The sequence below is a fragment of the Kryptolebias marmoratus genome, linkage group LG8 (genome assembly GCF_001649575.2).
Source record: "Kryptolebias marmoratus isolate JLee-2015 linkage group LG8, ASM164957v2, whole genome shotgun sequence".
In the NCBI taxonomy this organism is placed as follows: domain Eukaryota; kingdom Metazoa; phylum Chordata; class Actinopteri; order Cyprinodontiformes; family Rivulidae; genus Kryptolebias; species Kryptolebias marmoratus.
This window is the reverse complement of record NC_051437.1, coordinates 12,408,785-12,431,554: the sequence shown is the minus strand read 5'-3', so window position 1 is coordinate 12,431,554 and position 22,770 is coordinate 12,408,785. Positions and strand designations below refer to the sequence as shown.

At 44.7% G+C, this 22,770-nt stretch overlaps 2 protein-coding genes across 5 annotated transcripts; one reads left to right on the top strand and one right to left on the bottom strand.

Moving 5' to 3' along the window:
* Window positions 1-795: 795 nt before the first annotated feature.
* On the bottom strand, window positions 796-15,207 carry syn2a (synapsin IIa). Of its 4 annotated transcripts, XR_003038874.2 has the most exons (14): window positions 14,349-14,852; window positions 13,617-13,844; window positions 11,793-12,672; window positions 5,769-5,826; window positions 5,586-5,677; window positions 5,288-5,444; window positions 5,088-5,177; window positions 4,939-5,001; window positions 4,604-4,746; window positions 4,445-4,519; window positions 2,592-2,694; window positions 2,340-2,486; window positions 1,455-2,242; window positions 796-1,195 (listed from the first exon to the last, which is right to left on the bottom strand). XR_003038874.2 is itself a non-coding variant. In XM_017409739.3 (13 exons), the coding sequence occupies exons 3-13, from the start codon at window positions 12,140-12,142 to the stop codon at window positions 2,108-2,110; spliced, it is 1,413 nt and encodes a 470-aa protein (XP_017265228.1). In that variant the 5' UTR covers window positions 12,143-12,672; window positions 13,617-13,825; window positions 15,070-15,207; the 3' UTR covers window positions 796-2,107. The 4 variants fall into 4 exon arrangements, 3 of the variants coding, with proteins under 3 accessions (XP_017265228.1, XP_037832924.1, XP_037832923.1); XM_017409739.3 differs by lacking the exon at window positions 14,349-14,852 and adding an exon at window positions 15,070-15,207 and having other exon boundaries at window positions 796-2,242; window positions 13,617-13,825; XM_037976996.1 differs by lacking the exon at window positions 14,349-14,852 and adding an exon at window positions 15,070-15,204 and having other exon boundaries at window positions 796-2,242.
* A 482-nt stretch (window positions 15,208-15,689) lies between these two features.
* On the top strand, window positions 15,690-22,464 carry vgll4a (vestigial-like family member 4a). The gene is made up of 5 exons (XM_025004465.2): window positions 15,690-15,828; window positions 17,185-17,347; window positions 19,039-19,264; window positions 19,784-19,898; window positions 20,376-22,464. Exons 1-5 carry the CDS (start codon window positions 15,747-15,749, stop codon window positions 20,573-20,575), a joined length of 786 nt encoding a protein of 261 aa, XP_024860233.1. The 5' UTR covers window positions 15,690-15,746; the 3' UTR covers window positions 20,576-22,464.
* The last annotated feature ends 306 nt before the right edge of the window (window positions 22,465-22,770 follow it).

The following is a 22,770-nucleotide window of genomic DNA, read 5'->3' as shown; positions in this document are numbered from 1 at the left end:
GTGGCCCTCGAGGACCAACATTGCCCACCCCTGGTCTAAACCAAAGCAGTTTAGCTGTCGTCTGTTGGGTGAGGTAACCGATGAAGTGTTTCACATTAATCCTAACACGCACACGGGGACACAGACCGATCGTTTATTGCAAAGGAAGCTTTATTGCCAGTGACAACCAAGGGAATCTTCACAAATGATTTGCTTTCTGACAACTGAATCCGTTGCAAGCTGGATTTACACCCGTCGGCGTCGGGTTCCAGTGTCACCACGGCCCGAACCCCGACCCAGGGGGGTGGGGGGACCCTGTCGCGACGGGGCAAACGTTCAGTTCGCTCTCTCTCTCTCTGACTGCGGTACCTGTGCACCTCAGTGTCATGGCATATCTCCTGTCAAGCGGAACAACACACCCATGAAGCCTCAGGCATGGCTTTTCACGAGGATACAATCACAGATACAACGGCACTTCGTACAAATCAGGAAAAAGGACCGCACACAGAGCTCGCAGTGTCGTTTTTTTTTTTTTTTGTTTTCTAGAAACACATTCTCGGAGGACAGCACTGGTTATTGTTCTTTTGTCGCACCGGTCATTTTGCCACTCGGGGTCGTTAAGATTATCGGACGGCGGACAAATGATCGTGGCTCTTTAAAAGTGAAGGGAAAAAAACAAAAAACAAAAGAACCCCGGTTGGAAAAAGTATAGCTTTTTTTTTTTTTTTTTTTTTTTNGAGTTTTTGCTCAGTATGTGTATTGAACAGTTGTGTGAATTACTATGAGCAGTGCATTGATAAAGTGTGAAACATAACATTTTTTTTTTTTTGAAGGGAATTCAGTGGAAGATCTGATTTTTTTTTTTTTTTTGTCGTCGATTTAATTCGTAATAAAACTAGATTTCTATTGCACTTTTTCCGTCAGCTCACAGGAATGGCAGTAACATGAGCACAGTACAGCAGTCCGCACCGAAACCTCCGGGAGCTCTCGCGACCGTTGTCATGGCGACGCAACGGCAATACGCTGACAATTAGTGGGAGAGAATCGCGAAGGGGGAGGGGGCGCTGTGGATCTCGCGCCGCGGTGCAGATGCACATCACGGGGAGGAGGTGGAAATACAGCACGGCGTCGCTGGCGGCCCCGTCAGGTGGAATAGTGCAGGATTAACAGTCCCCTCGGCAGCATTTACACCCTGGTGTTCACGGGAGTGCAAAGACTGAAAGCAAATAACATGTTCTTTGGTTCACAATTCTACTATTACATTCCTGTATGATAAAATCTTTAATAAATCTCTCATTTTACTCCTACGCGGGCATCTGCTATTAAATAAACTCTTTTTTAAAATTCTTCTAGCGGCATTTCTTTCTACAGATTGGAAGATGGAGTTTAGAGAAAATTAAAATGAAAAATACTGCATGTGTCTACTGTGTGTCTACAGCTCCTATATTATTGCACATTGACGATGCGTGACTCACGGGGATAAACACAGCGATGGAACAGCCATGTTGGATATACACACCACTCGGTCAGGAGTCTATAGCTGACCGGCACCGGGCGCTTTGTATCAGTCATGCAAAAAGAAGAAAAAAACAAAAGAAATATCCATCAGCGTTAGGATGAAAATGATCACCACTACAGCCATACACACCCACTTATCGTTATACGTATTAAGATACACAGAATGTTCAACGTCTGAGAAATATCTAGAGGTACACACCAAAGTAGGAGGGAGAATACGTAAAAATAAATAAACAAACCCACAGAGCAAAGTAAAAAGTTCCTAGCTGGGTCAAACAGGTAGCACAGAGCAGCGCTGAACTCAGTGTAGGCACAATCTTCATTTTACGTCAAAATATGAAACAAAAAAACAAAAACACAGCTACGGGAACACAGGTGAGCACACGAACCAAACGGGTGAACAGGTTAGACCGTACGACTGGACACTGCATAGAGTTCAAAAACAAACAAACAAAAAAAACCAGTCCAGGCCGGCTCCCTCCCTCCCTCCCTCCTTCACAGATCTCCTCCTACAGCTGGCAGCGTCCGCGAACACGTCTGCGCTCGTGTTCGGCTGAGGTGCCCCTCCGTCACCCAGACTCTGACAGTGCTCCTCCTCGGCCAGGTGCTCTCAGTTGGCCTGGACTGGTTTCGGACCCACAGCCACGCCGTTGCAGTCGAGAATGTACTGCAGGCAGCCTTGAGGCGGGCGGCCGGCGCAGTTCTTGGTGGGCTCGCCGATGACCTCGCCCTTCTGGCCTGCTCCCTGCAAGTGAGAAGAAAAAAAAAAACAACACAAAGTTGGGGCAGAAACAAAGCTGAGAGCGGCCTCCCTTCGTTTGGATCGCGCAGGGTCTTCGTACCTGGGATGGCTGTATGGTGGTGGGTCTCTGAGGAGCGTTGGCATCTCTCTCTGCTAACTGGTTCATTTTTGCCAAAACCAGCTCGGTAATCAGCTGCCGGTCCTCAGCCTGGTGCTCTCCAACCAGCGGCATGGACGAACCCACCACCTGTGCGCCACACGGAGACGGCCGTGGAGTCATTTATTTAATCAGACAGCTGGGTGTCCTCCAGAAGCACGGCAGCTTTTAGTCCCGCCCGTCTCAGACTCCTACCTCGGTGATGTAATCTTTGCCGTCTTTCCCGTGGATAGCTTTAACCGCGCAAACGTCCAGACCCCCGAAGATCTCTGAGCAGGTGTCGACCCACAGCTTGTACCTGAACAAAACCATCGAGACGCCACTCAGAACCAACGACGCAGGAGAGGAACTGAAAGAGAAGTGCTTTGGAAGGGCCTGGGGACAATGCTAGGCGTGGGATATGGCCGCCATCTTGCTAGGTGCTACGACTGTCAAAGCCGCTCGTTGCCAGTGCTGTAATCTGTGTCCTCACTCCAAAAATGCATAGAAATAAGACTTTATTTTACTTAAATAAACATATATCAGACAGGAGACAAGAGGATTCTGTAATAAACTGCCCACCAAGCCCAGTCAGGGCTTAGAAGTGGCAAAACCCCGACTCGGCTCACTGCTACTATAACTTATCAGTTGCTGTAAATCATTCTAGCTAGACCAGGACATGAGAGCACTTTAGGTAATTAAGTACTTTATATGTCCACTTAGTATACCCAGAGCTCTGCTGCCAGTGCTTTTTTCTTGTTCCTCAAAATTCTGGAAATATTTAGGCCTTCTATGACATGCACTTCAGCATTGTTGTTTTTTGGTCTAGCCTATACACTAATTCACTGTTATTTAGCACATATTTAAAGCACAAAATAGGTAAAACAGGTCTGTAGACTAATGGCTATATTTAAGAAATAATGTCACTAATATTAACAATATATTTTCAGTTAGCTGGTGTATGTTTACCCTCAGTACCCTGATGTTCAGGAATTATAGCAGAATAGTCTACCCCTGGAGTACTAATACAGTGTATTAGACTAGTATTATTCAATCCCTCCAGGATTTCGCGGGCATTTTTTGTGATTGTTGCGGGCTAAAATGCCTGATTTTGCGGGGCATTTTCCTAAAAGTTGCAATGAAAAGTTGCGATTTTTTTTTTTTACTAAATTACTATATTAACCAAAAATACATACTAGTTTTGTAAGATAATTATCAACAAACATTGACATTCTCAAAAGGTGCTTTATTTGAGAACTTTGATAGCTTATAAACTGACATTCATGAGCATTTCTGGATTGTCCCTCGTCTGCAGCTCTCCTCGCATGTTTTGCAGACACAAATTGTTTGTCGATGCGTTTATGTTCCATGATTACACTGCAGGACGTGCAAAACAGCTTCCTCCCACTCTCGTGCAGCTGGGGAGGAAACTGGTTTGCTGAAATCTTTGTGGGCAAATGTGAAGCATTAGCTCACAGTTTGGCTTCGGTCGCTGCTCCTGTACGCTCCCGGCATTCTGATGTTAACAGGAAGTGACGTCACGTGTCTTCTTCGTGAGTTATTTGGGGTTATTTTGTATTCCACACTACACAAACCCACAAAGAAGAGACTAGACCGCAGAAACGGTGGCAAATCACAACAATAAATAAATAAATAAATAAACAATAAATATTGGGTTAAAGTTGCGGGAAAGTTGCAGTGATTTGGGCAAAGTTGCAAAAAGTTGCGATTTCGCGGGGTTTGCTTGATTTTGCGTTAATAGTTGCGATCGCAACATCGCGAAATCCTGGAGGGTCTGATTATTAATACAGTGTGTTAGACTAGTATGTCCAAAGAAAAGAGATAACCGTAATAACATGTTCTATGAAGTGCAGGTTCTGATAATAATAATAATAATTAATGGCAAAACATTGAATTTCTTGACCACTTTTAGTTTTTTTTTCCCTCAGAAACTCTGCAGTGACAAAGGTTGTCATGTAGCACCTACCAAGATGGCGGCACAGCTGGGGTTGGTTTCATTTCATGGGACAGAAGCGTTTAATGTGACAAAAACGAGGCTCTGAGTTTACCGATCAGTCATGGCCACTTGTTCAAGCATGGCAGAGCCTGTGTTGGTCTTCCAGTTCCCAGATATGGATGTTCTCCTGAGGAATGGAAAACATATTTGATCCATTTGTTTGTTTGTTTGTTGTTAAAAAGCTGAGCAACATCAGTGTAATTCTACATACATGTAGGCTTTGTAGTCAGTGCCGATCTTCTGGATTCGGATGTCGTACTTGGAGTCGATGAGAGGCTCTGTGGTGGTGTAGGTCTGGGTGAGGGCCACGACACTGGCTATGTCCTGGAACTTACTGTGGTTGTCCACCTTCACCTGCACACAGAAACAAGTCAAACAAAACAAGACAAACAAAAGGCAATCACGGTGCAGCATCTCTTAATACAGAGAAATGCTTGTTTGTAGAGCTTAAATTATGTTAAATCTGCAATATAAATGTCACTGTAGCATAGCTAATGGTGAGATTAGCTGGAATTAGATGAACTTAATCAAGAACCATGACTATACCTTGCCTATGCCGGAGTGGGCATGTCCAATCTTTACAACAACAGGAAACGATGGCATGCTCACCTGAAGTGATAAAAGTGTTGCGTTATTCCATTTTATGGCTTTATTTTACAGTCAAACCCTTACAAAACAGACGGCGGGGGCCTCACCATCTCCTTGTAGTTTGGGTAAAAGGTCTGCTCAATGAGAGGGAACTTCTCAGCACCCAGTTTCCTGCACGTGTTGATGAGCTGGGCGAACTGCACGAAACGCGAGAGGAGACGCGTCACGCTTCAGCCCGCCAAAGCAAAACGCACGCTAGAAAGACCACGAACCCCTGCCCCTCCTCCCAAAACGGCCAACCGCTTACCGCCCACGGCTTGTCACAAAGATTGTAGATGGATTCGAGGGAGTTGATGCTCGGCACGCCGCCGTACTGCAGCCCGATGACCAGGTTGCGGAAGTCTTCGTTCTGGGTCATGCTGAAGGCGTGCTGGCGAATGAGGACGAAGTCCGGCTTGAAGGATCTGGGGAGCAGAAGCGCAGGAGAGGCGTGACCAGAGGGGGACGATGCGGGCGGGTCGGGCCGAGCCTCGGTAGGTGGACACAGCTTTGTTAAAAAACAAACAAACACCCAAATCCATTTGCCTTTTGTCGCCGCGTCTCACCTGACGACCTTGGTGCCGTTCCTGAGCACCTGCATGTTGACGCTGCAGACTCCGTTGGCGTGAGCCACGACGTTGATCTCGTTGAATTCGGCCTAAAAGTGGCACAAGCAGACAGTTGCATGAAGACGGGTGGTGTAATTCTCTCCGTCTCACAGAGAAACGTCAGGCTGCTTGAAAACCTACCTGCTCCACTTTGATGTCATAATCCCCATGCACCTTCTTCCCTCTGAATAATTTTGCCCTGGGTAAATAAAAAAAACAAGAAACACTTTTAATAAAACAGCAGAATAAAGCAGAGATTTCTAGTAAACATCATATCCAAATACGCTTTCCTTGAATGAATGAATATCGCCCGCCGCCTTTAACGCCGGTTTTGGACTAAGATCGTCTCATGTTGAGGAACGATGAAGCGTTTGCCTTTTTCACATCTCAAGCGAGACATGTGACTCTGTAAGTAGCTACTGCCACGCCAAATTTCAGCTCAAGATCTGCAAATCTGACTCCATAAGAGCCATTTTTGTGTTGGCTAAGGTTTATTAGTTGTGGCGGCCATCTTGGACTGAACTGACTTCAGAGGTCAATCGGCTCAAGATGCGCACCAAGTGATTCCTTTTAAAGAGTTTCATTAAAATCTGTCCAGTGGTTTCTGGGATATTTTGCTAACAGACAAACAGTTTTTTTGCCGAAGTTTAAAGCAAAAATCTTGCCCAATGCGTCGTGCTTCATATATGTGACTCGGAGGACACCCAGCTACCACCAAACCAAGATTTAGCTGAACATTTGTAAAACTGATTGAATTACGGCCATGTTTGTGTTTCCTGAGCTGAGTTAGCTGTGGCGGCCATCTTGAATGGGGTCGATTTGCAGACGTGCGACCCAGCGATTACTTTCTGAGAGTTGCGTTGAAACCTGCTCAGCTGGCTCTGCTGGGATATTTTGCTAACAGACAGGCAGACACAAGCGAACGCAGCTTTCCCAGCGCCGGGCGATAACGATGTGGATTCTGAGGCAGGCGGGACTGTGGATCGCTGATAACTCACAGTCCTGCCGACTGAACAACGCAGAGGAGAGAAAAGTCTCCGACACGTCCTCCTTTCAATCTGGCAACAAGGAGCGCTCGAAAACGTTACACAACACTTTCAGAGGGTGAAATATTAGAACCGTTACAAGGCTTTGCAGAGCGCAGACACACACCAAACATGTCTGCCTTCTTACAGTCTGCGGGGTTTGAGATGCTCAGAAAAGGTTTCCTGGTTTGGAACCCGTTTGGTTTGTTCTCACACGTAGGGAACACGCAGCTGGATTATCCAGACCACGATGCCCAACCAACCCCGTCAAATTACCAGGCAAGGGGTCACAGCACAACCAAACCGAGGGGCCCCTCTCCATCTGTTTCCTCCGGTTGCCATGGTGAACAGCTTCATTTCGGCTCCACGCCTCTAAACTAACAGCACCTACCGCAGCGCAGCGGCGGTACACGCTGTACTCTGCTTTGGCCGAGCAGAACCCGGAGAACGAACACGTTTCAGGGGAGCTGCGCTGACATAATTTTGTGTTTTGTGGCCAGATTTTCAAAGTGCTCTCTCGCGTCCCCCCTCCTCCCCTGCTGTCACACACCCCGAGCCTTCTTGCTTATTAAGCCAGGGCTTAAAGCTGAACGCCGCAGCCACAGGCTAATTAGAGCACCGGGAGGAAAGCAGGCATTTAAATATGATTCACGGCTGCTGTGTTTGCTGAGACTTGAAAGCCTGAATGAGTCATGAAGCAAACAGGCCTTCAGTTTCATTTTCGGGGGGGCATTTAATTATGAACGCGGAGACGTGCGGGGGTGGGGGGGTGGGGTCTGTTATCCACAGACATCAGCATTCAAAGCAGAGGACCCGTCTTTAAGGATGTTTCAGAGCCGAGCATGGATGGATGTGCACCTCACACAAAAGCTGAAACAGAGGTGTTAAAAGTTAAAACAAACAACAAAAACAACCAAGACTGCTAACTAAAAGCTAAAAGGAGCAAGCTGAAATTTAAAAAACACTAGCCTAAAGTTAAAAGTTGAAAAATGCCAGCTAAAAGAGTCAGAATGTGAGATAAAAGCATCAAAACGTAATCTAAAAGTATAAACATTTAAGCTAAAAGTATCATAATGCTAGCTATAACTATCAAATTGTAAGTTAGAAGTAACAAAAAATGCTATCTAATAGCTGAAAGTGGTAAAATGCTAGCTAAATTTAAAAGTACCAAAACGTTAGCTAAAAAAAAGCAACAAAATATCTAAAAGCTAAAAGCATTAAAAGGCTAGCTTTAAGCTAAAGGAAGCATAAGAAGACAAAAATAAAGCAGGTAAGCTGATAAAGTCAAATCTTTTGAGAAGTGTAAAAGCTACAGAAACCAAAAGTCCGGACCAGAATGTCGTGAACGAGCTGAACGTTTCGACATTCGAACGGTTCAAAAAGCACAAAGCATGCAGATGTAGTGACACATCAAAAAATTAAAAAAAAAAAAAAAAAAAAAAAAATACAGAGGGAAACTGGATTGACAAAATAAAAACCGAACTCAAGGAAAAAACACACACTTCTGTTTTTCTGGCCTTGAAAGTGGAGCTGTTTGGNAGCTACAGAAACCAAAAGTCCGGACCAGAATGTCGTGAACGAGCTGAACGTTTCGACATTCGAACGGTTCAAAAAGCACAAAGCATGCAGATGTAGAGGTACAGGAGAAAACAACAGAATAAAGAGAAACAGGATCAATACAGAGGGAAACTGGATTGACAAAATAAAAACCGAACTCAAGGAAAAAACACACACTTCTGTTTTTCTGGCCTTGAAAGTGGAGCTGTTTGGAGGACGTGATGTTTGCTGCTGCTCGTTTAGAAAGAGGGAAAACAAACCAAATAATATCACTCGTTTTTACCGTTTCTCTTATTTAGAAAGGGACACAAAGAGCGACAGGGAAAGTACTGCAGCTGTGTTCCTGGGAAAGAGATGGTTGTTGTTTTTGTTAAATCTTTACTCAGATGATGATTCACCCCGGAGCTCTGCAGGCGAGGCTGAAATGTGTAATTATTCTTACTCGGCCTGCCTTCGTGCTCACGTGGTTGCAGAAGATCAGGTTCCCGGCGCAATCTGGGAACATCTCCCCGGTTCTTCAGTTAAAACTCTGCATTTTGTCGTGAAGAACATTGACTGACGACAAAGAAATCCCTGCTGATTTCATTTAAGCCACCTCACGGAAGGAATGAGGAGGCGGAGCATCTGTAACATCTGCTCCTCGTGTCATCGGGAATGACTGATGAAACGCCGTTCCTGGAGCAAAACAACTCTGTCTGGATGACGAGCAGCCTCGCCGGACGACAGGATGCACCCGCCTGAGTCCAGTCTACCCGTCTGCATAGGCATATATACAGTATATATATATTTTTTTAAATCGCTTGCCGCCAAAAGGCGAAGGTGGATGTGCGGGTGCGCTTGTGTGTCTGCCTGTTAGCAAAATATCTCATGGACCACTGGATGGATTTTGCTGAAATGCTCAGGAGGTCATGGTTGGCTGTATCCCTACAGCCGATTACCCTTGGGAGAGAATCCAGCTCAAGATGGCCGCCACAGCTCACCGACCTTAGCAAACACAGACATGTCCATAACTCAGTCAGAATCACAGAGACGGAGCTAAAATGTGATGTGGCAGTAGCTGAGAGTCGTGCGACGTCGCACCAGCTCGTACAAAATGGTAGCTTCAAGGTTTGACGCCGTCATTTCTCAGCACAAGAGGATCTTTGGCGGGCGATACGCATCCCTTCAAGGACAGCTGGGCCTTTCACCTCTTGAGTGTATTTTCTCAACATTTTGCAGCCACCTTGACATTTCACAACCGTCACGTTAAAGAATCTGCGCAGATTTCGAAACAAAGTTAATGATATTTTTTTTGGTTACAGGCCGTCAGGACTCGGTTTCTAAAAGCAGCATTTCTGCCTGCAGTTATAGCTCCTTTTTTTTTTTTTTTTTTTTTGACAAAACACATGGCGTACCGAACTATAAATACTTGTCGAGCGATATTGCAGAACCCGTTCACAGTTGAGGCGAAGAACTAAACTTGGTGGTGTCTCTTAAAGCGAGAGGATGAAACCCCGAACAGAAAGCGCCGAGCACAAACGGGCTCCAAGAAAACGCCGGCCATTTTCGATTCGCCTGATCGGATTTAATATTTAATTAACAGATGTCTGGGGCTGGGCGAGCCCTTCTGCCCGACGCAGTCAGGCTGTGGGGGAAAAAAAAACAAAAACAACCCTCGTTGTGGAGCGGTCTCGTCGCTCTGCCTTTGATGCTTTGATTCCAGGCTCTGAAGGGAGCGGCAACCGGATGCTTCAGCACATAAATAATGCCTCAGACCCAAGATGTGCGGCATCACGTCGAGAGGGGGGCTTCTAGGCGCGATGAGAAGTCATTCTGTTTTTCTCGAGGCTCCCCAAACAGAAATGCATCTCAGTATTGCATACAAAGCACATCCTCTTTTACAGAACGTCGGGATGCTTTTAAATGGTTTCACCTCTACATCACTCCTTTGTGTGTGTTTCTACTTTGAAGCTGATGCTCTTTCTTGCCGGGGTGAATCAGAAACACTGGGTCTTCGAAAAAAAAAAAAACAACCAACAACCAAGAGGAGCCGTAAAGTGCAACCCCCCTACAGCTCAGTGATACCGAGCTGTCATAAAATATAGATGCAGCACTCAGACAGAGGAGCCCTTTGAATGAATTATTTTAGCACATCTCCCAGGTGGCTGCACGCAGGGAGGATACACACGACGGGAGAGCTCTTCTCCGGTGTACGGAGCAACAAAAACAATGTCAGGGCGATGTTTTTCCTGGCGAGGACGAGGAGCCAACTTCCCATCGGGATCTGGTGCTGCGAATAAGGTCACTCGGAGGATCCTCCATCACCCACTGGAGTGACTTTTCAGGGCCGACGATGGGACTTTTGTCCTTTTCACTAGAAAAGACTGAAGCGCGACGACGGCATGACATGTCCTCCGCTAATAATGGTCCGATCTTCTTAACGAATGCTTCATGTTTGGTCATGTTCGCAGTCAGCCATGTGTGGCAACGCTCGCTGCACGATACACAACATTAATCACTTCCATCCATCCTCAGACAGATGCCAAATCTAAAGATGTTTTCTCTGGATATAAAGAAAACAAAATAAGAGATAGAAATTCTGTTTTATCGTTGACATGAATTGAAATCCCTACTTAAGCAGAAAACATGGTCCCAGGTGTTTAAAGGAGAAGATGCAGATTTCTAAACTAACTGGATGCTGCAGTGGGAAAAACAAAACAAACAAATAAACAAACAAACAAACAAAAAAAACAAAGTTACCCCGAGCGAATGAACGCTAATCGTGTGACTGTGTTTGTGTTTTTTCTGCTGTTTGGACGAGATTTCCCTCTGGAAGTCACGCGCTTGGCAGTTTGCAGAGTATGCAGGCGAAGATGCTTTAATCTACCCCTGAGCAGGGTCCCTCAGGACGGCGTCTGCCATTACACTGGCCTGAACGGCTTCAGGATGAGCCCGGTCCCTTCACGTTAATGAAGTGATCGTCCTCTCTCCCAGCAGGCCGACAAACACCGACAGGCTGACGATCTGGCATATATATATAATTATTTTTATTTTTCCTCAGATGCTTCTGTGTGTGTGTTTTACATGTCGGGAGATGTGTGCCATCAGTGAGCAGGAAGGAAGGAGGGGGGGGGGCATTGACTGAAGGAAAGGCACTGCAGTGCTTGAAACTGCTAGCGCCAAATTAAGATGCTTTTCTGTCAGTTTCTGCACAACCTGTAGCCCGGCAATTTCCAAACATACTGATGCGCCATGTTGCAGCGCAGCACTACCAGAGATATTTAACACAGGATCACATTACAAAAAAATAAATGCATAAAAAAAACAGGAAGATGCTACAGAAAAGCATTATGTGCTGCACAAAGAGAGAACAGAGAGAAACCAAAAGTGGTGTTAAATCATCGTTAAAACATCATCTTTTAAGCAGCAGCTTATGGAAACATGCCAGACTCTTAAAGCACAGAAATAAGGACAATTTGTGCCTGACAGATAGTTTCTCCTACGACAGATAACAGAGTCATAGGAAGAAATCTGACATTAAGGATGCATTGCATCGCAGTGATCTACATGAAGCTATTTAGGAGTGTTGAGTTCATCGTCTTACCACTCCTGCTGGGGTTCATCGATCACAAGGAGAATCTTAAACTTCTTAGGCGTCGTGACTTGGGTCTGCTCCACGAGCCCTGCTGAGGCGGCTGTCTGCTTGACCACGTTTGTGATGGAGCTGAAGAAGCCTGAGCCGGTCGACTGGGCAGGCTGGGCGGGCTGGGTTTTCCTCTCGGGACCCGGAGAGGCAGCCGGCGGCGCGACCGCGGCCGTGGGCGACTTGGCGGCGGTGGTGGAAGCGGGCGGGGGAGCCTGAGCCGTGTCGGGCCTCTGGAGGTCCGTCATGTAGCCGTTGGGCAGGTTGGAGATGAACGTGCTGTCCGAGAGACGCCGGCGCAGGTAGTTCATAGCTGCGGGAGGGTCGGCGGGGTGGGGGGAAGAAAAAAAAAACACACAATCCTGCAGAGGACTCTCCGGGTCTGAGTGTGGGGCTGATGAAGGCAGGAATAGTGGTGGTGATGGGGGGGTCTCCGTGCAAACTCCTAACGTACGTATTCCCTCCTAGATTTTACAGAGCATCCTCAGAGCTCTCCCTCACTGGCAGTGACGCTCTGGTCTCCGGCAGCCAATAACCTTTCCTCTACGCTCTCCTCGAGCGCAGCACACGACGCTCTGCCTCGCCTCTCCATCCTCCTCTCTCCTCCCCTTCTCCTAGTGGCATGCCTGACTTCCCTCCCCCTCCCCCATTTTCTGCTGCCTCCGAGGCATCATTTTTCTTTTTTTTTTTTCTTTGGAACCACAGCATGGGAAAAACAAAAGGGGTTTCCAGTGGAAGTGCACGAGGGGGGATGTGAGTGCTACATCACGGCTGTTCTGCTCCTTCTCCTCCTGTGCAGCGGGGACTCTGCCGGGCTCCTGTCGGTCCGCAGCATCTCTGTCTGCAAAACACAAGGCAGAACATCTAAAATGGCTGTTTGGACTGGTGGGCAGTGTTGAACGGGAGGAGGAAACGTCAGCAGCAGTCCCCTGAGAGCCAAACGCACGCTGCAAACACTCTGAGTCGACCATTTTTGTTCGGGTTTATTCTTTTGTTTGGTGCTATTTTAGTTTTGCATTAGGAAACTCTGACTACTGAACAGGAAGTGGGAAGAGAATGACCTCTAACACCAAGACGGATGCTCTAAAAAAAAAAAAAAAGAAAAAACAGATCGATGAATCAATACCCTGTGGTTACACAGAGGTCACCATCTTTATAGGTAATAGACGACATGGGTTACTTCTACAAGCAGCTTTGTAAAGAAATATTGGGAAAATTTCTCATTTTTGAGCTGCTTTCACAAAATAAACCACAACAGAAAGTTAGTATTTCTACCCGATTCCCTTTATTGTGGCTTTGAACTCGGCAGATTAAAGGTTAAGGAGTTCATTTGACAGAACGGGCCCCTTCGTGGTGCATTTACTTGCACGAAAATGCTGAAACTTGCACACAAAATATGACAAATGTGTAGTTTTATGACGTGGATATGTCAAAACAAACAGCTCGGAGGTGTTGTATTTATAAACGGAAAATATGTCAGGACTCGGTATATTTGCGAGCTTCCTTTGTGCTTTTTTTTTAAAAAAAAAAGATAAATCTAACACCGCCCCAGATGTGTTTTTGGGGGTGAAATCGCCGATATTGTTTTGTCTCTTCTAAAGATGGAGCTCATTCCTTTGAGACTGAACATAGGTGGTGAAACAGCACCATGTAATGAGGCGCAGTGCGGCCCGCCATAGTGCATCAGGGCCAAGGCACGGCCGATCATTCAGAGAGTCTAGACGTACGTGTATGATTTGCATTCTTAAACATTTTGCATTAAAAAAATAAAAATAAAATCCTTACAGGAACAGCCTGCACAAATGTGTCTCTGTGCGGAAACCCGAACCATCTCTGTGCTGCGGAGACACCAGCTGGTGTTTCTGTGTAGTGCACAACAGAGGCAGCTTCAGCCGCGATGGGGGCTCGACAGCTCGACACGTCCGCGCAGGACGGACGTTTACGAGCCCACGGAGCCGTCAGAAGAGCCATTTCTGCCCATTCTCAAATAAGATCTGCACAACAGGCATAAAGCTTGAAATAAAAAGAACACATTTAGTGGTATATAAATACAACATATCATATTATATATACTTTGGGACATTGTGAAGTTAATAATGGATATTAAATAGTTTAGATGAATTAATTTTTGTTACAAACAAGTACAAAGGAAAGACCAGACTGCTTAAAGTGACTCATTTTTTGTATGTATAGTACTCTAACTAGTACTGTACTGTAATAGATTACCTGAGTTAACACAATAACTAGGTCAGATTGCTGTTTAATTGTGACTTACTGAATTTCTTTTAACCATTCTTTACTTAATCTTTTCTGAAAGCTTTTTATCCAACTCAAGCCTTTACTTCTGTTTCTATTATTATCAGAGTGACTGGTCTCACTTTTGTTATTTTATTATCTCGCTATATATTAATCTGTGATACAATTCAGTTCAATTTGTTTAGTGTTAAGGCCAGCCAACAACAGAAGTCGTCTCAGGGCACATGCGTTACAAAACATCAATTAGTAAAAGTTGTCTACCTAAAGATTGCGTCGAGATCTTCACTTTGTCTCAGTCTCTCGTCCTGAGCGGCTTGTTGGTGACAGTGGGAGGAAACGGCTGCCTTTAAACAGGAAGTAACCTCCACAACATGTGTCCCGTTCAAATCTGTTTGTTCTGCGCGACTTTCCTCAAAGACATTTTGAGTCACACTCCATACCAGTAGGTGGCGGTAATGCAACCTCAAGGTTTCTTGCCAAGTGCCAATAAAACCTCAAAAAGAAGAGGAAGAAGAAGCCTTTCCTCAACTATGGTAAAAATGGTTTTGTTTGCTGTCAGATTGCCGACGAAGAGCCCGCCGTTTGGCTGGAAGTCCAAACAACAAAGTGGCTAACAGGCTAACCAGCTACTAGCTCAAAGAACTTAATGTTTGTTTTTCTCCTTCTACTTATATCATTCTGTTAAATTTTATCAACATAAAATGGACAGAAAAACCACTAATACTAGACTTTTATATTGTGAGTATAAATATAAATAGTCAGTTTCATGTGTTTTGACCGGAGCTACAAAGACGGCCCCCCGCAGAGGGACCAGAGGGCCAAGAGTGGCCCGAGAGCCGCTGTTTGCGGACCCCAGATCAAACCCTGTAGGTGGTGAAGTTTTATAATGAACAACAAAGTTGTGCACAAACGTAACTAGGCGGAGAATGTCGCGCAGGCTTCTCCGAGTGAACAGAAAGGCGTTCGGGGCGAATTAAAGTACCTGTAGCTCGTTGCGGTCGCTGCGCCTCGTCTAACCGCTAGGGCTGCTCGGCTTCGTCTTTTGTTTCGGGGGGTCTCTCCTCCTCCTGAGATGAGAAACTTACAGAACAGAGTAGCTGAACTCGCTATGCCGACATTCGTATAAACCCAGTTTTTTCGATTAAGTGAGTAAAACCCGGCTGTTGTGGTGTCCCTGGCTGCCGTGGGAACCAGCTCCCGTCCCGCCGTCCGAGTCGTTTTTAAACCGAAGAAGTTGGCGGAGTCGAGCCGTGTTTTCACCAAGCTAAAGTTGGTCCTTTTTTTGTTTAGCAGATGTAACCACCTGAACGCGTCCAGCTGTCTGCCTCGACCGCCGTCACTGCGCTTTAGCGTACAGCTTTTGTAAATCTGGAGCACAACTCCGAAACTTTTGCTAGCTGGAGCAAGCTAACGTTTTTAGCCGTTAGCTGTTTAGTTAGCATTAGCATCGCTGCTAGCCCGTGGGCGTCGCGTTGTTACCGCCGGGACACGGTCCTCTGCCTCACCGTTACCGTTTAGGGAACATTAAACGTATATAATCCTTGTGTTCACTAACTGTTCCCCCCTCAACTTTCCCACTTTCAGGATACACCCCCCGGCTGTCGTCTTCGGTGGTGTAGCATGCTAACATCGACGTTAGCATCTAGCCTGTCGGTGTAAATGCTATGCACTAGAATGGACCTGTTGAACTCTCGGTTCCTGGACAAGATGAACAACAACATTGGGAGACTGCACTACGACGGTATGTTTACCTTTTTTTTATCAGTGCTGAGGGACACGTTTTGAAAGTAAAATAGTCAATTTTAGTTGCTGTTCCTCTTGAACATGACTTGTCCCTGAGGCCTGCTGTGTACTTCATCTCTTTGCCTGACTTTAAATTCAGCTAAATTACAGCCAGAAACATTTCTGAAGCCCCTGCCTGCTTCCCAAGTGTATGTACTTTAGTTTTATGTCTTTTAAACCCTCAAAGTTTCTTTTTAATGTATTCTGTTTATTGGCCATTTATTCACAGCAGTGCATCACAGCTCTAGTTACTTTAATTACATTACATTAAATACATTTTTAACAGTCTCATTTTTACAAGTTGCATGAAATATTTTTCACCCCATCATCAAGCAGCCTCCAGAAGGCTCTCTGTAGCAGTGAATTTGTTATATACTTGAAGAGATTTTACAAGAAAATGAGCACAGTTTTGCCATTGCAGTACCCAACACAAGTTATTTAAGGAGTGATTTAAGTTTCTGTGTTGTCAAGGTTTCCCGCAGGAGTCGATTTCATCCCCGAATACCACAGGAAGTCCATCTGCACTGGACATTTACTTAAATTTAGTTGCCTTATCACTATGCTCTCAGGTGGATGTGGCCCTCAGTCATATTTTACTTATAGAAAGACTGTTTTATGTGAAACTACTGGAACCAGCTGTTTTCTAGAGTTGCTTTATTTGTCTTTTATGTTCATGACTTCACATGCATACTAGTTACATTTATGGCATCCTTAATATTCTTATTTTTGTGTGTGCATCAGACTAAATTAGTTTTTATATATCTTATTTGAAACCTGCCAGTGATATATGACATATGTAACAGTTATTAAGTTATCAAACAGTTTTAAAATGCAGTAAGACACTCAAATAAGTATTTTATTAAATGTGTTTTCTTTTAGGCAGATTGGTCCTTCAGATTCATACTCATACTTGTGGTTTCTGAAAATTAGTATTTGTTTTAAAAAAGAAACTTTAACTTCCACTGTGGGTGGACAGTAAGTTTTCCTGCAGGGACATTAAATTGTGCGCCTCCATTTGTTTAGTTTCACATACCAACATGCACTGAGCTGGCATGAGGACACGGGTTATTCTGCCCTCAGTGTTCTGGATCGGTCTTGACTGAGCAGTTTCCTCCTCTTCTTCATGTAGACCTGTTCGGTTGAGCAAACCGGTGCAAATTTAACAACACAGAGCTGTTCAGAAGCGCCTTACCTCCCAGTTGGAGGTCACATCTTACACAGGAGTGTGGGGTATTGTGCTCTGGCCCTCAAGAAGCGGTGTGCTGGGAAATTGAAAGGAATAAAACTGAATCCACTCCTGATTGCTTTCCCACAGACGAGTCCAGGATCCCGTCCCCGTCGACTGCTGTGTCCACCATACCCGGGCCCCCGCCACACTGCCCGAACAAACGCAAGTACGGGGACGAACGAACGGAGGACCGGCTCAACTGTGATGATGACCACGTGACGAAGATGAGCAGACTGTTTGCCACTCAGCTGTAAGTGCCGTTCAGAGCGTTGAAATGATGGGCCTCTTTTCTGCTCCGTTGAACATGTTGGTTTGGCGTTGGATTAACAGCCTCTATAGTACTTTAATGTGACATCGCCTGCTGCATAAAGCATAAATTCTAACTAAACACATTACACACTAACCAATCTCTATGGTTTGTTAGTTTAACTCTGAGTACAACCTTATGTTGGATTCTAAAAACTGAACTCGGAGACAACACAGAGATTTGCTTGGCTTTTTTTTTTTTTTAACCATATTGAATAATTTAGAGAACAGCTCCAGTGGAAATATGTCCCCTCGTCAGGTTGGACCTCGAACAAGCCTCCCAGCAGGTGGGTATTGTCTTTGAGGTGCGTTCAGATGCTACGTTTTTCTGCCAAGACGCCGGCGACACAAGGAGTCCCAGCAGGGGGGTGCTCGCTGTCGGTGCTGATTCTTGACATCGGTTCCGTGCATGTGGCGCTTTTTTTGTTTTGTTTTGTTTGGGAATTGAAACCTGCAGATTGCTCGCCTGAGCGTCTGTGACACTTCAACATCTCAGCCACGATGGCCCAGATATTCCCAGAGACAATGAAACTTTAAGTAGTTTTTTGTTTTCAGCTTCTTTTTTTTTTTTGCTTCACTTTAAAGTTTGATTCTATACGAGCATCTCCACCCTGTCTATCCAGCGAATGAAAGGGTGTCAAATTTACCGTTAAACCATTTATTTTATTCACGTAATTGGTCAGATGAATTGTGTGCAAACTGTTAGCCATGTTATAAATGAGTGTTTGCGTTTACGTTTCATCTGGAATCCCGCAGAACAGTGTTATTGTGACACAATCCTTTCTAGTTTTACGTAAACACGATTAGGAACGCAAGTTATTCTTCTTGTTACGATGTTGCATTGGCTTTGACTGAATAAACGAGATAAAAGGGTAAAACACCAAAAAGCATGTTGTCCAAGTCAAGAAATCACAAATGAATAAAACCTTCAGTTCACTTTGTTTTGTTAAATCCTCAGACTTTCATGTCTAGATAATTTGGTACAATTAAAGGGGAAAGGTTAGCATTTCAACGTGTATACATTAAGGCTCTGGTCTGTCAAATTGTCCCACGTTACTGAAAACACATTTTAAACGTCAAGCTCCAAAAAAAAAAAACTGCTCGCTGATCACTCTATTCAGGCTCTCAGGAAGCAGACATGTTAATTGCTGCTGTCCCACTCCGCAGCTGTACATTTTTTTTTTTTTTTTTTCAATATTTAAAGAAGTCAAACATAAAATGTAGCCAAGAGTTAGTTTTCCATCAGTAGTCCCTTACCCAAAGGACACACTCATCCAAACAGCAGTCAGAGCAGATGAAAACAATCAGACACACACAGGAGACGTCTTGATGATTCTCTGTCCGACAGCCATCTCTCTGAAAGGCTCTGATTCAACACGTACTAAATCACCTAGATGAGAAGAAGCCAAACCGCAAATCCGTCTGCTTTTTCCCCACAGGGGGGCGTAGTACGCTTCCTGTTTTAGGCGAAGCACCTTCACGGTTTTTAACGAACCTCGAAGGTGACACTGTTGACACTCCGTACATAATTTATACTCAGAGTTTCACGTGTTTAAATAATTTATAGATTAAAGAGGTGAGGCTTGCAAGGCAAAGTAGGTGCTTACCTCGTGTTCCTTTTTTATTTTTTTTAAGGGCCCGTCCCTCTGCTGGAGACAACCGTAACGAGCACTGGAGCCTGAGCCACAGTCCTGTGGAGCACATTGTTTCTTCTCCCGGCAGCATCCACGGGAACCACCCGTATGCACCCATTTCTGACTACGACGCGAGCCGACCTCTGGCTTTGACCAAAAGCGCCGGCGACTTTGGGGTCAGCAGAATAGCGAGGTCTGCCGTCAGCGCCCCCGTGGAACGGCAGCAGGTACGTTTACTCGTAATCATCATCATTGCACGGTTTGTTTCAGAGGATAAACAGATATGTGAGGGTCTCTGTTGAAACGTTTATTCTTATGAGACGACCTGGAAAGCACTGGACTGTGTAAATTATGAAATAATGCTGGAGAAACAGCAGTTGGAACAATAAAAAAAAAAAAGCACCGTTCCCCTATTTTTGTAAAACAAACAAAAGTTCTGCTGGTCGTTATATTTCAAACATGTTCAGTTTTGTTTCTGATAGTTATTTTGAAAAGTGGAAAGGAGAAAATGACGTGCCTTAGAATTGATTTAAATCCAAGGCATCACTCTCATATTTTAAGCGTACATGTTCAAATCTACTTGAGCTTTTTAGCTTTTATCAAATTGAATTTGATCAAGTCTTGAGTGTTACGTCACTGAAGGCGAGCCTTAAACGTCTCATAGTCTTCTTTTTGTTTTGTTTCTTTCAGCTCTTTGACTGAAGCTCGTTCCTCAATGGGTTTTGTTTTGTTTTTGTTTTTTTCAGAACCGGCCCTCGGTCATTACCTGCGCCCCCGCAAGCAACCAGAACTGCAGTCTGTTGCAGTGCCACATGAACTACTGCGCTCCCGCCCCGTCGACGGATCAGAGGAAGACCAATGGTGAGCCGCCTTTTTTTTTTATTTAGGTTTACGGCACATTAACGGTGCTTAAATTAAGAAGTGAGGCGAATAAATGGTGAGTCAAAGTCTAGAAGCTGATGTGTTCAAGCAGGAAAACCAGGGAAGGGCAAGGATCTGAGATATACCTGAGGTATTCTTTTTCTCCTGTATTCTGTAATAGGTTAGAACGTTTACATAATCCAAATTAACGGGACGATCTGTTAGGGAAAATGCCTTCAAGAGGTAATTGCTAGAAAGAAAACTTGAGCTCATGAAGCACGGCACGTTCCTGCAGAAAAATAAAACTAAATGTGGATTAAAAGCAGCTTGAAACATCACAGCCAACAACCGATGAGCTGTCAGCTTTAAAAAACAAGTTCTGCTTTCATTTAAAGCCAATGAAACGTCTAGAACCTTATTTAAAACAATAATCCTGGAACTGCTGTAATAACCGTATTTCTCCTGTGGTTCTCGTAGCCAACGCCGTGTGTGACCCTGTAATCGAGGAGCACTTTCGCCGCAGCCTCGGGAAGAACTACAAAGAGGCCGAGGCCGTGTCCAACTCGGTGTCCATAACCGGTTCCGTGGACGACCACTTCGCCAAGGCACTGGGCGACGCCTGGCTTCAGATCCAAGCCAGAGGTGGGGGGCGCCAAAGCCCCGAGGCTGACTCCTAAGAGGTCAAGAGGTCGAGCGTCTCGCGGATAATCAGGGTTTCGAAGCGCGAGGCCCATTGGGAGGGGGGGGGAGTCCCGTTCTCGCGTCTCGCCAAGAGTCCTCTTCCTTCAGCCGAGGGCGGGCGCAAGACGCGTGGGTGAGGTCAAGCTTTTCAAATCGTAGCCTCAAATATGCAAATCTGTCACGCGGGGGGGAAACTGAACGTGTCACAGTGGTAGCTGTGAAGACAAACAAACAAACAATCGTAGATTCGACTTTGAGCTGAAGACGGAGGTCAGCTGTCAGGGCGAGCCCCCAGCCAAAAGACATTTCCTGCCTTATTTCAGCTCCACGTGAGCCACAGAGACCAGCTGACTTTCACTCTGCTTTTCAATCAGGAGGACCTGAAAATGACAGCCAGGTTTCAGATCCCTGAGGTGGCAGGTGCGCAAAACGCCATCAGAGATCAAGCGGACCCCCCACCCCCCACCCCGCTCTCTGAAAACACGAGATGAAGCTGTCATTTTAATGGCGGTGAACTGGTCTTCCCCACCGTTGAACAGGTTTTTATTTAGTTTTGTTGTTTTTTTCCTCCTACATCCACTGCGGCTAATCACTCGCTCTAATAACAACCGTAGAAAAAAACACACCTTTCGAATAGCTGGTTTCTATTTACAAACCTTCTCCTGCTCTACGTATTTACTCAGAATTTATTTTTATCTGTAACTTTTTAGAAATACTCACTGCTGGTACAGTTGTACTCGATATATATGTGAATATATATATATATATATATATATATGTTTTTTGTTGTTGTTGTCGTACCCGGTATCTTTCGGCGCCCCTCAAGTTGCAGCCTCTGGCTAGGTTGCGTTTCAGCGCAGTTTAACAAGCCGCCTCCATTTTGTTCCAGCTGAACACGTGACTGAATGTGGCTGAATCTCCTCGTCGTGTCGCTCGCAGCGGCTTTATTTATTCGCATCGCGTTGGTTTTTTTTTTTTTCAATTTTATTTTTGGTGAACAGCTGTGAAAACAAGAAGTTTGACGCGTCTCTCTCTGAAGGAAGAGGATTTCTCTGTTGACAAGGAGGTTAATTTCACTTAAAAAGAGATAAATTGAAATGCACATGAAACGAAAAGCCTTACTTTCTGAGCTGGGAGGAACATTCCTGCCACCGCTGCCTGATTTCGTATTTTAAATTTTTTTTAGCAAGTCTAAGAACTAATGTTACAGTTTTGTCTCTTAATGTCACATTGTTGCTGAAACGATCTTAACGGGAGGCGACTTACCTGAGTACCAAAGTATATATATTTTTTTGTTAAAATCTTTTTTTATTCTTATTCGTTTTGCAGAATTGTCACTTATCTGGCAACACAGCGGCATGGTATCGTAAAGCCTTTTATAGTTTTTGTTGTAAAACCCTCACGTTTGTATCAGATTGCCGCTCTGCGCCCGTCTTCTCTCCTCCACGCCTGCGACCATCATTGCGCCATGCGGAATGACTGTAGCTCTGCTCTGACTTCGATCAGCGCGCCCACGCCGAACAGCACCACGCTGTCTTTTTTTTTTTTTTTTGTAAAAGCCGACTAACTTTTCCTAGTTCAGCGCAGGAACACGCCAACGTTATTGTTCCTGTAGAAGTTTGGGATTATTATTATTTTTATTGTTATTATTACGGGATCTGCTTGTTTGACACAAGTAAAGCTGTCACTAATGTGTTTCGGGGTGTTTTTCGGCCATTGTTATTTAATTTTTTTTATACTTACCTGTATCTCAAAGACGGTTTGAATAAAATTCTCTCTTTATGAATCGTCATTGTAGCAAAATATAAAACATTTTGTTTCTTTGGAAGAAAATACCACTTTTTTTGTACTTTAATCTCTTTCAAATAAATTTATATGAACTATGTTTGTTTTCTTTTTTTATCTACCATAAAGCCATTGCAACCAGTTTTGCACTTTGTGGCCTCGCTAACAGCCTGTTAGTCTGGTTTATTGCTGATTTGTGTTTGTTTTTTGTTAAATAAGAAGTTATTTAGATGTTTTTCAGCTGCTCCAGACGTGCTTATGTCCAGTTCTCATTGCAGGCTTCACAGTGATGGATTTTTCCCCAGACAAGAACAAAATTTAATCATGGTAGGAGTCTTTTGCAAACATTTTTTCCTGTAAATGTTCCTTTAAATGAATAGTCATTTCTGACACAATTAACACCAAG

Bases quoted from the DNA above. Each gene is read 5' to 3' on its own strand.
- syn2a (XM_017409739.3), bottom strand. From the start codon at position 12,142: ATGAACTACCTGCGCCGGCGTCTCTCGGACAGCACGTTCATCTCCAAC. The intron at 5,678-5,768 runs GTAGGTTTTCAA...TGCCACTTTTAG, and splicing joins ATGACATCAAAGTGGAGCAG to GCCGAATTCAACGAGATCAA. The intron at 2,243-2,339 runs GTACGAAGACCC...TCTCACTTGCAG, and splicing joins CCACCATACAGCCATCCCAG to GGAGCAGGCCAGAAGGGCGA.
- vgll4a (XM_025004465.2), top strand. From the start codon at position 15,747: ATGCTATGCACTAGAATGGACCTGTTGAACTCTCGGTTCCTGGACAAG. The intron at 19,265-19,783 runs GTACGTTTACTC...TGTTTTTTTCAG, and splicing joins CCCCCGTGGAACGGCAGCAG to AACCGGCCCTCGGTCATTAC. The intron at 19,899-20,375 runs GTGAGCCGCCTT...TGGTTCTCGTAG, and splicing joins GGATCAGAGGAAGACCAATG to CCAACGCCGTGTGTGACCCT.